The sequence below is a fragment of the Natator depressus genome, chromosome 2 (assembly GCF_965152275.1).
Source record: "Natator depressus isolate rNatDep1 chromosome 2, rNatDep2.hap1, whole genome shotgun sequence".
In the NCBI taxonomy this organism is placed as follows: domain Eukaryota; kingdom Metazoa; phylum Chordata; order Testudines; family Cheloniidae; genus Natator; species Natator depressus.
The window spans coordinates 143,756,750-143,769,690 of NC_134235.1; the positions used below are offsets into that span (position 1 = coordinate 143,756,750).

A 12,941-nucleotide genomic window follows, 5' to 3' on the forward strand; every position below is an offset into this window, starting at 1 on the left:
ACTTGGTTCCAGTGTTCTTCTAATTTTTCCCATACATGTGCTGAAAGAATTTTGTTATGTGCACAAATATGGAGGTGACACATCACCTCCATACTGGTGCACATAACAAAATTCATGTGGTGGGGTGGGGCCGAGGGGTTCGGAGTGTGGGAGGGGGCTCAGGGCTGGGGCAGAGGGTTGGGGTGCTGGGGGCTGATGACTCTGGCTGGGGGTGTGGGGTGGGCCAAGGATGAGGGGCTCAGGACTGAGGCAGAGGGTTGAGGTGCAGAAGGGGGTGAGAGCCTCCTCCTGGGGGGTGCAAGCTGGAGTGAGGGGGTGGGGTGCAGGCTGCCCCGGCAGCTCCTGGGCTAGGCTTGGTTTTGGCACCTCTTCTCCGTCCTCAGCAGCTCCAGGGACCAGGGGGCTGGGCTGGAGGGCCTCTCCCCCCATCTGTGGCAGGTCCAAGAGGAGCGCTGGGTTGGGGCCGGGGTTGGGGAGCCTCTCGCCCTTGGCCGCAGCAGTTCCATCCGCAGTCCGGGCCGCCAGTGATGGTCCACCGCAGACTATCCCACACCAGTGGCCCAGAGGAATGATGGGCTCCTTTCCACCCTCCCATCCCATGACGGAGGGCGGGGTCAGACAGAGGAGCCCTGGGCCGGCGGGCCCATAGGAGCGTGGGGAAGCGTCCAGAGAGGAGCCAAGTGAAGTGGAGTGTGAAGGGCCCCTGCTGAGTGTGAGCCTGGTGCCATTATATAGCTGGTACTGTCGAGGCTTGGGGAGGGGCACTGCAGTGAGTACGGTGCTATGGGGGGGCATCTCTCCCCAGCGCAGCCCTGAGTGCCTGCGTGGCACTTAATAGGCTGCTGTGCGGTCACACAGCTTAGAGGGAACTTAGCTTGGTTCTGATAAATACTGATCAATCATATACTTTTATAATCCTACAAATTAACTCTAATTAACATACAATGAATTTATGTAATAAAACATATTGATTAATCTTAACATCACACAATAAATGGATAATAAACTAAAATCACTGGCTACAGAAAGATCCAAAGGTTCTGCAATATTGGCTCAAAGATTATCCAAATGGGTCTCTGGTTGCATTACTCACTATACCAGGGGCTCAACCTCTTGCCTTCATCCGGACTCTGCACACACTCCACGAGGTCAGTTTCTACCTCGGTCTCATTCCTTAAGGATCTCCCCATGACGGAAACTTGCAGAGCTGCAACTTGGGCCTCAACCCATACTTTTGTAGAGCACTATGTGATCACTGGAGACTCAGCCTCTGATGCCATCTTTGGCTCTGCACTACTCTCTTTAATAACAGACTCCACTCGAAGTCTCAGCCCTTCATTGGGGATACTGCTGCAAAGTCGCCTATAGTGGAGCACCCAGAGGGACACTACTCGAAGAAGAAGTGGATGTTACTCATCCTGTGCAGAAACGATGGTTCTTCGAGATGTGTGTCCCTATGGGTGCTCCACAACCTACCCTCCTCCCCTCTACTTCAGAGTTCCCAATATGGGGCTTTGCGGTAGAGAAGAAACGGGGGGCAGTTTGCCCGCACAGCATTAGATAGTCTTCAGGCAAACCACGAGGGAGGGAGAGCACCTGTGCAGGCTGAATGGACACTGCTACCTAAAATCTCTGATTAGCGGTACAGAGGCGCAGATACATCTACAGTGGAGCACTCACAGGGACACACATCTTCTTCTTCTGAAGCTTAAATATGAAGTGGCTGAGCCTCTAACAGAAATATGCACTCTCATTAAAAACAACCACTGTTATAGAATATTTGAGGGTAGTAAATGCTGTAATTATGTTTTAAAGAGGCTCTGGGGATGATCTGAGGAAATATAGCCAGGTACATATGTAAGGCTTATTAGTCAAATTGGTTGAAACAGAACAACAACAATTTTTGGAAGATTGTGATATAAACACATCTAACCAGCACAGTTTCTGCAAAGGTAAATTGTGTCTTGCTATTCTCTTAGAAATATTTGAATGTGCCAGTAAAGTAGTAGTAAAGAAGTCTTGATCACTGTCTAAAAATACTTACATGGGGATGACTGGAAAAAGGCTAATGTAGTGATCTTTATGTAGTGTAGTAATCTTTAAAAAAGGGAAGAAGGAGGATCCTGGGAACTACAGGCCAGTCAGCCTCACCTCAGTCCCTGGAAAAATCATGGAGCAGGTCCTCAAAGAATCAATCCTGAAGCACTTACATGAGAGGAAAGTGATCAGGAACAGTCAGCATGGATTCACCAAGGGAAGGTCATGCCTGACTAATCTAATCGCCTTTTATGATGAGATTACTGGTTCTGTGGATGAAGGGAAAGCAGTGGATGTATTGTTTCTTGACTTTAGCAAAGCTTTTGACACGGTCTCCCACAGTATTCTTGTCAGCAAGTTAAGGAAGTATGGGCTAGATGAATGCACTATAAGGTGGGTAGAAAGTTGGCTAGATTGTCGGGCTCAACGGGTAGTGATCAATGGCTCCATGTCTAGTTGGCAGCCGGTGTCAAGTGGAGTGCCCCAGGGGTCGGTCCTGGGGCCGGTTTTGTTCAATATCTTCATAAATGATCTGGAGGATGGTGTGGATTGCACTCTCAGCAAATTTGCAGATGATACTAAACTGGGAGGAGTGGTAGATACGCTGGAGGGGAGGGATAGGATACAGAAGGACCTAGACAAATTGGAGGATTGGGCCAAAAGAAATCTGATGAGGTTCAATAAGGATAAGTGCAGGGTCCTGCACTTAGGATGGAAGAATCCAATGCACCGCTACAGACTAGGGACCGAATGGCTAGGCAGCAGTTCTGCGGAAAAGGACCTAGGGGTGACAGTGGACGAGAAGCTGGATATGAGTCAACAGTGTGCCCTTGTTGCCAAGAAGGCCAATGGCATTTTGGGATGTATAAGTAGGGGCATAGCGAGCAGATCGAGGGATGTGATCGTTCCCCTCTATTCGACACTGGTGAGGCCTCATCTGGAGTACTGTGTCCAGTTTTGGGCCCCACACTACAAGAAGGATGTGGATAAATTGGAGAGAGTCCAGCGAAGGGCAACAAAAATGATTAGGGGTCTAGAGCACATGACTTATGAAGAGAGGCTGAGGGAGCTGGGATTGTTTAGTCTGCAGAAGAGAAGAATGAGGGGGGATTTGATAGCTGCTTTCAACTCCCTGAAAGGGGGTTCCAAAGAGGATGGCTCTAGACTGTTCTCAATGGTAGCAGATGACAGAACGAGGAGTAATGGTCTCAAGTTGCAATGGGGGAGGTTTAGATTGGATATTAGGAAAAACTTTTTCACTAAGAGGGTGGTGAAACACTGGAATGCGTTACCTAGGGAGGTGGTAGAATCTCCTTCCTTAGAGGTTTTTAAGGTCAGGCTTGACAAAGCCCTGGCTGGGATGATTTAACTGGGAATTGGTCCTGCTTCGAGCAGGGGGTTGGACTAGATGACCTTCTGGGGTCCCTTCCAACCCTGATATTCTATGATTCTATGATTCTAATAGAAATCTGATAATAGATAATGACTGATAGTTGAAGTTAGACACATTTAGACTGAAAATAAGCATAGATTGTTAGAGTAACTGACCACTGGAAGAATTTACCCAGAATTGTTGTATTGTATGTGCAACAAGCAGCATGATTGGTCAGAGCTCCAGTATGAAACTGGAGAAAAGCCTGTTGAGTGTCTTTGAGTTAAGTTTAGAGTTTGATGAGAGCAACAAAGGTGATGTTGTGGTGGGTGTCTGCTTTTGACCACCAGACCAGGAGGATGATGTAGACAAGGCTTTCTTCAGACAACTAACAGAAGTTTCCAGATCACAGGCCCTGGTTCTCATGGAGGACTTCAATCATCCTGACATCTGCTGGGAGAGCAATACAGCAGTGTACAGACAATCCAGGAAGTTTTTGGAGAGTGTTGGGGACAACTTCCTGGTGCAAGTGCTGGAGGAACCAAATAGGGGCCGTGCTCCTCTTGACCTCTGATCACAAATAGGGAAGTATTGGTAGGGGAAGTAAAAGTGGGTGGCAGCCTGGGCAGCGGTGACCATGAGATGGTCAAGTTCAGGATCCTGACAAAAGGAAGAAAGGAGAGTAGCAGAATATGGACCCTGGACTTTAGAAAAGCAGACTTTGACTCCCTCAGGGAACTGATGGGCAGGATCCCCTGCGAGGCTAATGTGAGGGGGAAAGGAGTCCAGGAGAGCTGGCTGTATATTAAAGAAGCCTTATTGAGGGCACAGGAACAAACCATCTCAATGTCCAGAAAGAATAGCAAATATGGCAGGCGACCAGTTTGGCTTAACAGAGAACTCTTCGGTGAGCTTAAACACAACAAGAAAGTTTCCAAGAAGTGGAAACTTGGACAGATGACTAGAGAGGAGTATAAAAATATTGCTCCAGCATGCAGGGGTGTAATCAGAAAGGCCAAAACACAACTGGAATTGCAGCTAGCAAGAGTCAAGAGTGTGCCCTTGTTGCCAAGAAGGCTAACAACATATTGGCCTGCATTAGTAGGAGCATTGCCAGCAGATCGAGGGAAGTGATTATTCCCCTCTATTCGGCACTGGTGAGGCCACATCTAGAGTATTGCTTCCAGTTTTGGGCCCCCCGCTACAGAAAGAATGTGGACAAATTGGAGAGAGTCCAGTGGAGGGCAATGAAAATTATTAGAGGGCTGGGGAACATGACTTATGAGGAAAGGCTGAGGGAACTGGGCTTATTTAGTCTGCAGAAGAGAAGAGTGAGGGGGGACTTGATAGCAGCCTTCAACTATCTGAAAGGGGGTTCCAAAGAGGATGGAGCTAGGCTGTTCTCAGTGGTGGCAGATGGCAGAACAAGAAGCAGTGGTCTCAAGTTGCAGTGGGGGAGGTCTAGGTTGGATATTAGGAAAACTTATTTCACTAGGAGGGTGGTGAAGCACTGGAATGGGTTACCTAGGAGGTGATGGAATCTCCATCCTTAGAGGTTTTTAAGGCCTGACTTGACAAAGCCCTGGTTGGGATGATTTAGTTGGGGTTAGTCCTGCTTTGAGCAGGGGGTTGGACTGGATGACCTCCGGAGGTCTCTTCCAACCCTAGTCTTTTACAATTCTATGATTGTAGTGGATTCTCTATCACTGGCAGTTTTTAAAATCAAGATTGGAAATTTTTCTAAAAGATATACTCTAGTTCAAACAGGAATGAATTCAGGGAAGTTCTATGGTCTGCATTATGCAGGAGGTCAGACTAGATGACCACAATGGTCCATTTCTGGGTTTGGAATCTATGAATCTATGAGAACTGGTTGACATAATTTTAGACTTACAAAAAGGCCTTTGACAAGGTCTAGCACAAAAGCCACTAAGAAGCAAAAGAGTCATGGCGTCTGAAGCAAAGTATTTTCATGGATCAAGAACTGACTAGGAGAGAAAACAAAGAGAAGAATTAAATGGTCAATTTTCTTCACAGCAAAGGTGCCTAGAGGTTTAGTACTAGGTCCAGTGTTGTTTAATATATGTATTAATTATCTGAAAAGGGAATGAATAATGAAGTAGAAACATTTGCACATGATACAAAGTTATTTAGGTGAGTGATGCCCAGAGGGGACTTGTGAGGAATGAGAGAGAGTGAACAGGAGTGGCTAACAGGGGAATTTTGCAAGGGAGTTGCGAGAGGGAGCGTGTGAGGGGGGCTAGATTCGTTCTTTAAACTTAAAGCCAAAAAAAACCCCTGATAAAAACAAAACCTCAACAAAGGATTTAACTTCAGGAGTAAAAAGATAATGCAGGCAGAAGTCCAGCAACATAGTGGGGCTATCCAGTTTATTGCACCCAATGCAGCATGTATGCTATGGGCAGGTGGTGTATATGTGCATGCAGTGCAAGGAGCTCCTGGCCTTCAGAGACCATGTACAGGCTTTGGAGACCAGAGTGGCTGAACTGGAGTAGCTAAAGGAGACAGAGAGGTACGTAGTTGAGACTTTCTGGGACACAGTAGAATGGTCCCACCCCCAGTCTGACAGCCACTGTGCTGTTGAGGAGGATGAAAGTCTCAGGGAAGGAGAACATCCAACTGGAGCAGAGGGAAACAATCCCATAGTTTCCCATAGCAAGGGAACTCCAGTTATTAGGAAGAGACAGGTATTAGCAATGGGCGATTCAATCATTAGAAACATAGATAGGTGGGTTGGCAATGACCGGGAGAACCACATGGTATCTTGCCTGCCTGGTGCAAAGTTTGCGGCTCTCTTGAGACATCTAGATAGACTTATGTGTAGTGCTGGGGAGGAGCTAGTGGCCGTGGTACATGTAGGTACCAGTGATATAGGGAAGGATATGAGAGAGGTCCTAGAGGCCAAATTTAGGCTGCTAGGTAAGAGACTGAAGTCCAAAACTCCATGGTAGCATTCTCTGAAATGCTTCCAGTTCCATGCGCAGGGCCAGGTAGGCAGGCAGAACTGCAGAGTCTCAATGCGTGGATGAGAGGATGGTGTAGAGAGGAGGAGTTTAGATTTATTAGGAACTGGGGAAAATTTTGAGAAAGGGGAGCCTATACAGGAAGGAGGGGCTCCACCTAAACCAAAATGGAACCAGATTGCTGGTACTTAAAATTAAAAAGGTTATAGAGCAGTTTTTAAACTATGGGCTGGGGAAAAACCGACAGGTGCGGAGGAGCACGTAGTTTGAGGGGAGAATCTATTCATGGAGATTCTCTATGTCCTAATAAGGAGGAGAGGCTGGAAGACGATAAAATACAGGCAGGATCTGATGAGGAAGAGTCAAATGAAAAAAAATAGTCCCATTCAATTACATCATGTAATTTCAGACAGCTAAAAAGTGACAAGTTTTTAAAGTGCTTATATACCAGTGGTAGAAGTCTAAATAATAAGATGGGTGAACTACAGTGTCTCATATTAAATGAGGATATTGATATAATATGCATCACAGAAACTTGGTGGAATGACGATAATCAATGGGACACAGTAATACCAGGGTACAAAATACTGTGCTGGTGGGGCAGTGGCACTATATGTGAAAGAAAGCGTAAAATTAAATGAAGTAAAAATCTTAAATGAACCAAACTGTACCAGAGAATCTCTATGGATAGTAATTCCATGCTCTAAGAATAAGAATATAACAGTAGGGATATATTACTGACCACCAGAACAGGATGGTCATAGTGACTGTGAAATGCTCAGGGAGATTAGAGAGGCTATTAAAATAAAAAAACACCACAGCAGCCCAGCACTGTAGCATTTAATTTCAGAAAGGGGAACTACACAAAAATGAGTAGGTTAGTGAAACATTAATCAAAAGGTACAGTGCCAAAACTGAAATCCCTGCAAGCGGCATGGAAACTTTTTAAAGACACCATAATAGAGGCTTAACTTAAATGTATACCCAAATTTAAAAACATAATAAGAGAATCAAAAAAGTGCCACTGTGGCTAAACAACAAAGTAAAAGAAGCAGCATGAGGCAAAAAGGCATCCTTTAAAAAGTGGAAGTTAACTCCTAGTGAGGAAAATAGAAAGGTGATAAGGATTTAGGAGTAGGATGTGGGGACATGATAAAGTATATGAAATAATGAATGTTATAGAGAAGTGAGATCAAGAGCTTCTATTCTCCCTTTCTCACAACACATGAACAAAGGAACATTTGGTGCAGTTAAAGGTGACAAATTCAAAACTGATTAAAGGAAATACTTTTCAAATGATGTGTAATTAGACTGTGGAATTCATTTCCACAGGAAGTTATTCAGGCTAAGAATTTAGCAATATTCAAAAAGGGATTGGACATTTACATGAGTAACAAGAATAAGCAAAATTATAGTTAATGATAAAATTTTTGGAAAGGACATAAAATGTCATGCTTTAGGGCATAAGCCAATCTCTAACTACTAAAGATCAGGATGAGACCTAATGTTGGGGCAGTTTATCCCACATCCACCTCCTATAGGGTTCTTACACCATCCTCTGAGGCATAAAGTGCTGGCTACAGCTGGAGACATGATCCTGGACTAGATGGACCTCAGGTCTGACCCAGTGTGGCAATTCCTATGTTCCTAACTGGGAAAGACAGTAGTAGAATCTTTAGGTTTTTAAAAAAGATTTCTACACAGTAGCCATTCCTGAACAGTGTACGGTTTATTCCTGCATGTTTTTCAGAATCTGCCAGTGCCTGCTGTGCAGTGCTTAAGTGACATTGTACCGATCTGGGCAGTTCTAAATATTAAAAACAAACTGCACAAGCTTAATGTGATATGGAAGCTTCTACTCTTGTGGGTAACAGACTGTGCAATCCTTCCAGCAACTTTGTGTCAGGGTCCTTTCATCCCTTATTCCCTGTTTTTCAGATTTGGAAACTGGGTCATAGAGAGGTAAAGGCCAAAATTTTCAAAAGTGGCTTCTGATTTTGACTGCTAAACTGAGACCCACTGGGCTGGATTTTCAGAAGTGCTAATCACCCACACAAATCCAATTGAGCTCAATGTGTGCTGTAAGTATTCAGCACAGAGGCTTAAGGAGTCCCAGAATGCCTCAAATATTATTATGGATTTTAAGAGAAAAAATAATATATCTCATCAAAACGGAAAGTGTCTGCAAATAGAAAACTTTACAGATGCTCCCCGACTTATGCAATCATTCCATTCTGGAACGCCTTGAGTAAGTTGAATTTTGCATGGGTCGAAATGTATTCCCGATTGTCACGCAAAAAAACCCAAAACAACCCACTTTCTATTTCTAGCTTATGGAACTTTTTCTGTAAGTGCAGATTTGCGTAAGTCGGGTTTTGCATAACCCGGGAAGCGTCTGTACTCCCATTTAGGCATGCCCCCAGCCTTGGTACCACATGTTTTTAGCAGCTTTACAATGGCAGCTGGGGCTCTGTCCCACTCACATAAAAGGAGAAAATAAAATATATGTGATAGTTTATCTTCAGCCTGATCATAGGCACCGACTCTGAGGCTGGAGCATCCACAGAAAAAATAGTGGGTGCTCAGCACCCACCAGCCTCCCCGCCGATCATCTGTTCCATGGGCCTTGATGATCAGTTCCTCCCCTTCCCCTAGTGCCTTCCGCCTGCTGCTGATCAGGAAGAAGAAGAATAAGGGCAGGGTGTGTTTGGGGAGGGGGTGGAATGGGGGCAGGAAGAGGCGGGACAGGGGCAGAACTTTGAGGAGGGGGCAGAGTGGGGGCAGGAAGAGGCAGAGCAAGGGTGGGGCCTTGGGGAAGGGGTGGAGTGGAGGTGGAGCATCTCTGGGGAAAGCTGAAAGTGGGCATCTGTGATCCTGATTCTGTGCACCATTCACAGCTGTTAAGGCAACTCAATCAGATACACGCCCAAGCGATCTACTGGACAGTCACAAAAGAGGACTGAAGGACAGTTTCAAAAATGGCTAAAATTAAGTAGCATGTGTGTGGTTAAGAAAAGTCACAGTCCTCTACTTAACACTCTGAAATACAGTTGCTATGACTATCTAAGTGAACCTTATACATAAAAGCCACATCTAAAAATGCCTTCAATTTGCCTTCTCTCCTTTCAGTAATAAATGATGTTACACTTTTTAAAAGAAACAGTTCTGAGGTGCAAACAGAAAAACCTTGAGAAGTTTTACTTTACATCAGAGGGAAACTCAACTTACACTCAGTCATCCAATTCACCTGTTCTTACTTTTTGAAGATACCATGCCATAAGTTGATAGCTTTGATCTTTTTGCTTTTCTTGATAATTACAAGCAATGTGAAATCAGAAGCAGTCACACAATTATTGAAATAATGCATGTTTTTAAGAGTATTTTTCCTGGCTTGCTTTTGGGAAATTTGATTCAAACTTATAGGATAATTATATTGATATTTGCCTGAATTAGAAAAATATTTCTAAATCTTGTTTTTACCCATTTATATTTTACTGTGGCATTGGAAAGTTCTGAAAAGTACAATTAGGTTATTTTACTTTGTCATTTGTGCATGTGATTGGACAGTCTCTGAATGTGCTTTGTAAACCACTACAATGGAGTGAATTTCCTGAACTTGCTACCTTTGCTTTTAGGTTTAACAAGGATATAGAGTTCATGATTGGACACAAACCCAACATTTTCTGGCAGGTCACATGGAGAGTTGTCAGTCCTCTCATTATGATAGTTATCTTCTTCTTTTACTTTGTGGTGAAGGTCAACCAAGAACTGCTCTATATCATTTGGGATCCTAATTATGTAAGTACATAAGGTCAAAACACATATCTTCAATTTTTTTATGTATTCCTCCTTCTTTCTGTGTGTGTACTAATTACATCCATCTTCCCCATGTTGCCCATTCAACAGTGTTCTCATGAATACTCTGCTACAGTGCATAAAATGGAATATAAAAAATTAAATGTTAGACCTTAGATAAATGAACTTGCTATTCTAAATTCAGCCACAAATGAATGGGAATTGCTAGATGATGATGTCTTAGTAATTTTACTCAAGAGAAAGAAACGAGAGTCCTACTGTGAGACAGGATCAAGGCAGGACCCTGTGAACTTAATCATTTATAAAGTAGGGATTGCATAACAGTTTGAAATGTAGAGAGCTGTCACTGTTAACAAAAGACAAGTGGGTCAGATTCTGAACCCATTTATATTCATGAAAATCCATAAGAGCTGCAGTGAGGTTGTGACCGGTTTTCCCAGGGTGCAACCTGGAATTGGGGTACCGCTGAGCTTTCTAACTGGCTTACTAACCTGGGCTCCCTCTCCCACTGTGATATTATGACAAGCTGCAAACCTCTCCAGGTACTGCACTTACACAGACAGCCACAGGCAAGGACACACCCAGCTGAGTTCCATGAATGCTTTTTCCAGCCACTCATGAACTAACAATAGGGAGGCCTCAGCCAATTCCTCACAGTTCCCCAGCCTTGCACCGCTGAGCTGTACCATCTGGCCCTGGTCAGAAGCCTCACCACCCTCAGGCCAAGAAGAGGATAAAGATACTGGTCCAACTCCCCACTTAAGAGTCTTGCACAACTTGATAATGCCCTGAAACTCTACCCTCCCCCACCCTAAGTGAATCATGCCCAGGGTCTTTCCATCTCTTTTACCCTCTTTCACAGTGTATGCCAGCTCCCCAAACCCCTACAGTTAGCCCCTGGGACACAGGTCTCACCTCTTACCTCAGCAGACTTCTGGGGGAGCTCCATCACCTCTTTTCCTGCTTTCCTCAGGGGCACCAAATGCTACCCTCCATCTTGTTTTCAAGGGGTCTGCCAAGAGGGGCCACAGCCTCCTCTTCCTTGCATCTGCAAAGAGCACCAAAATATTCAGGGACAGGACACAGCCTCCTGTTCCTATAGGAAGACTGAATGACATTGCAGCCAGTAGTTCTGCTGCCACAGGTGGGGTTTGTCTACCTTGAGCCCTATCCAAAGAGTCTCTTATTTGTGATCTCCTAAGGGAGAAGCCACTTTGGGAGGGGATGTCAGAGGAAAGTCTGGGCAAAAACTTTCTTGCAAACTCCCCATCATTCAAAATTCATGAGTTAGTCCCAAAAACTTTTGATTTTTTAAAAATGGGAAGTTTGGAGTTCTTTTTATTTATCTTTTGATTTTTAAGCCTTCAGTGTGGATTTGGTACAAATTTTCAAGTTTTTCTATGGCTAGAAATTTACTTTTAAAAAAGAAAAGAAGAAAATGGAAATTCTAACTTAATCACATGAATCCAGGAATTGAGGCTTTAAGACAAATACTTAGTATCATGGGACTCATGAGCTTGCAGTGCTACAGAAGACATTTGGGGGTGTCAGGGAGCTGAAAGAGGGAAGGCTTGCACAAAAGCCACTTTTTGGGGAGATACTTTGGCAGGTCTTCAACTCCACCCCTGAGCTCCTTGTTTCTTCCTAACCAACTGAGCCACCTCTCAGAGCTGCCACCCTCAGGTATGAAACTTCTGAAACCTGACAAATTAGACTCAGAACATACACAAAACCCTCTAGTCTCAGAAAATCTATCCCCATCTACTGCAGAAAAAAATACGTTGATAGAATTTGCAGTAACAAAGAAGTCACTGTAGTCTAGTGCATAGACCAGGTGACACCACCAGTGAACTCCTATGGTCTAGCCCCAGCTATGCCACAATGACTTAATCTGTGAATTTGGACAAATCACTCAACCTCTCCTTTTTCTCATTTCAATTATCTGAAACACTTACTGTACCTATCTTACAGTGATGTTGTGAGGACTACTTAGTCAATGTGTGTACCATAGAATCATAGAATATCAAGGTTGGAAGGGACCTCAGGAGGTCATCTAGTCCAACCCCCTGCTCAAAGCAGGACCAATCGCCAACTAAATCATCCCAGCCAGGGCTTTGTCAAGCCTGACCTTAAAAACCTCTAAGGAAGAAGATTCCACCACCTCCCTAGGTAACCCATTCCACTGCTTCACCACCCTCCTACTGAAAAAGGTTTGCCTAATATCCAACCTAAACCTCCCCCACTGCAACCTGAGACCATTATGCCTTGTTCTGTCATCTGGTACCACTGAGAACAGTCTAGATCCTTCCTTTTTGGAATGCCCTTTCGGGTAGTTGAAAGCAGCTATCAATTCCCCCCTCATTCTTCTCTTCCGCAGACTAAACAATCCCAGTTCCCTCAGCCTCTCCTCATAAGTCATGTGCTCCAGCCCCCTAATCATTTTTGTTGCCCTCTGCTGGACTCTATCCAATTTTTCCACATCCTTCTTGTAGTGTAGTGCCGAAAACTGGACACAGTACTCCAGATGAGGCCTCACCAATGCCGAATAGAGGGGAACGATCACGGCCCTCCATCTGCTGGCAATGCCTCTACTTATACAGCCCAAAATGCCGTTAGCCTTCTTGGCAACAAAGGCACACTGTCAACTCATATCCAGCTTCTTGTCCACTGTAACCCCTAGGTCCTTTTCTGCAGAACTGCTGCCTAGCCGCTCGGTCCCTAGTCTGTAGCAG

The 12,941-nt window shown here is 44.6% G+C and overlaps 1 protein-coding gene and 1 long non-coding RNA gene across 2 annotated transcripts in view; one reads left to right on the plus strand and one right to left on the minus strand.

Moving 5' to 3' along the window:
* The window catches only part of LOC141982751 (sodium-dependent neutral amino acid transporter B(0)AT1), an 84,399-nt gene that overhangs the window by 70,435 nt on the left and 1,023 nt on the right, over positions 1-12,941 (plus strand). Inside the window, exon 11 of the mRNA XM_074945082.1 lies at positions 10,029-10,191. Coding sequence (XP_074801183.1) covers positions 10,029-10,191 — 163 coding nt within the window. The remainder of the gene's footprint in view (positions 1-10,028; positions 10,192-12,941) is intronic.
* The window catches only part of LOC141982756 (uncharacterized), a 57,939-nt gene that overhangs the window by 19,107 nt on the left and 25,891 nt on the right, over positions 1-12,941 (minus strand). The window contains exon 2 of the long non-coding RNA XR_012638216.1: positions 11,132-11,257. This is a non-coding gene — a long non-coding RNA (uncharacterized LOC141982756). The remainder of the gene's footprint in view (positions 1-11,131; positions 11,258-12,941) is intronic.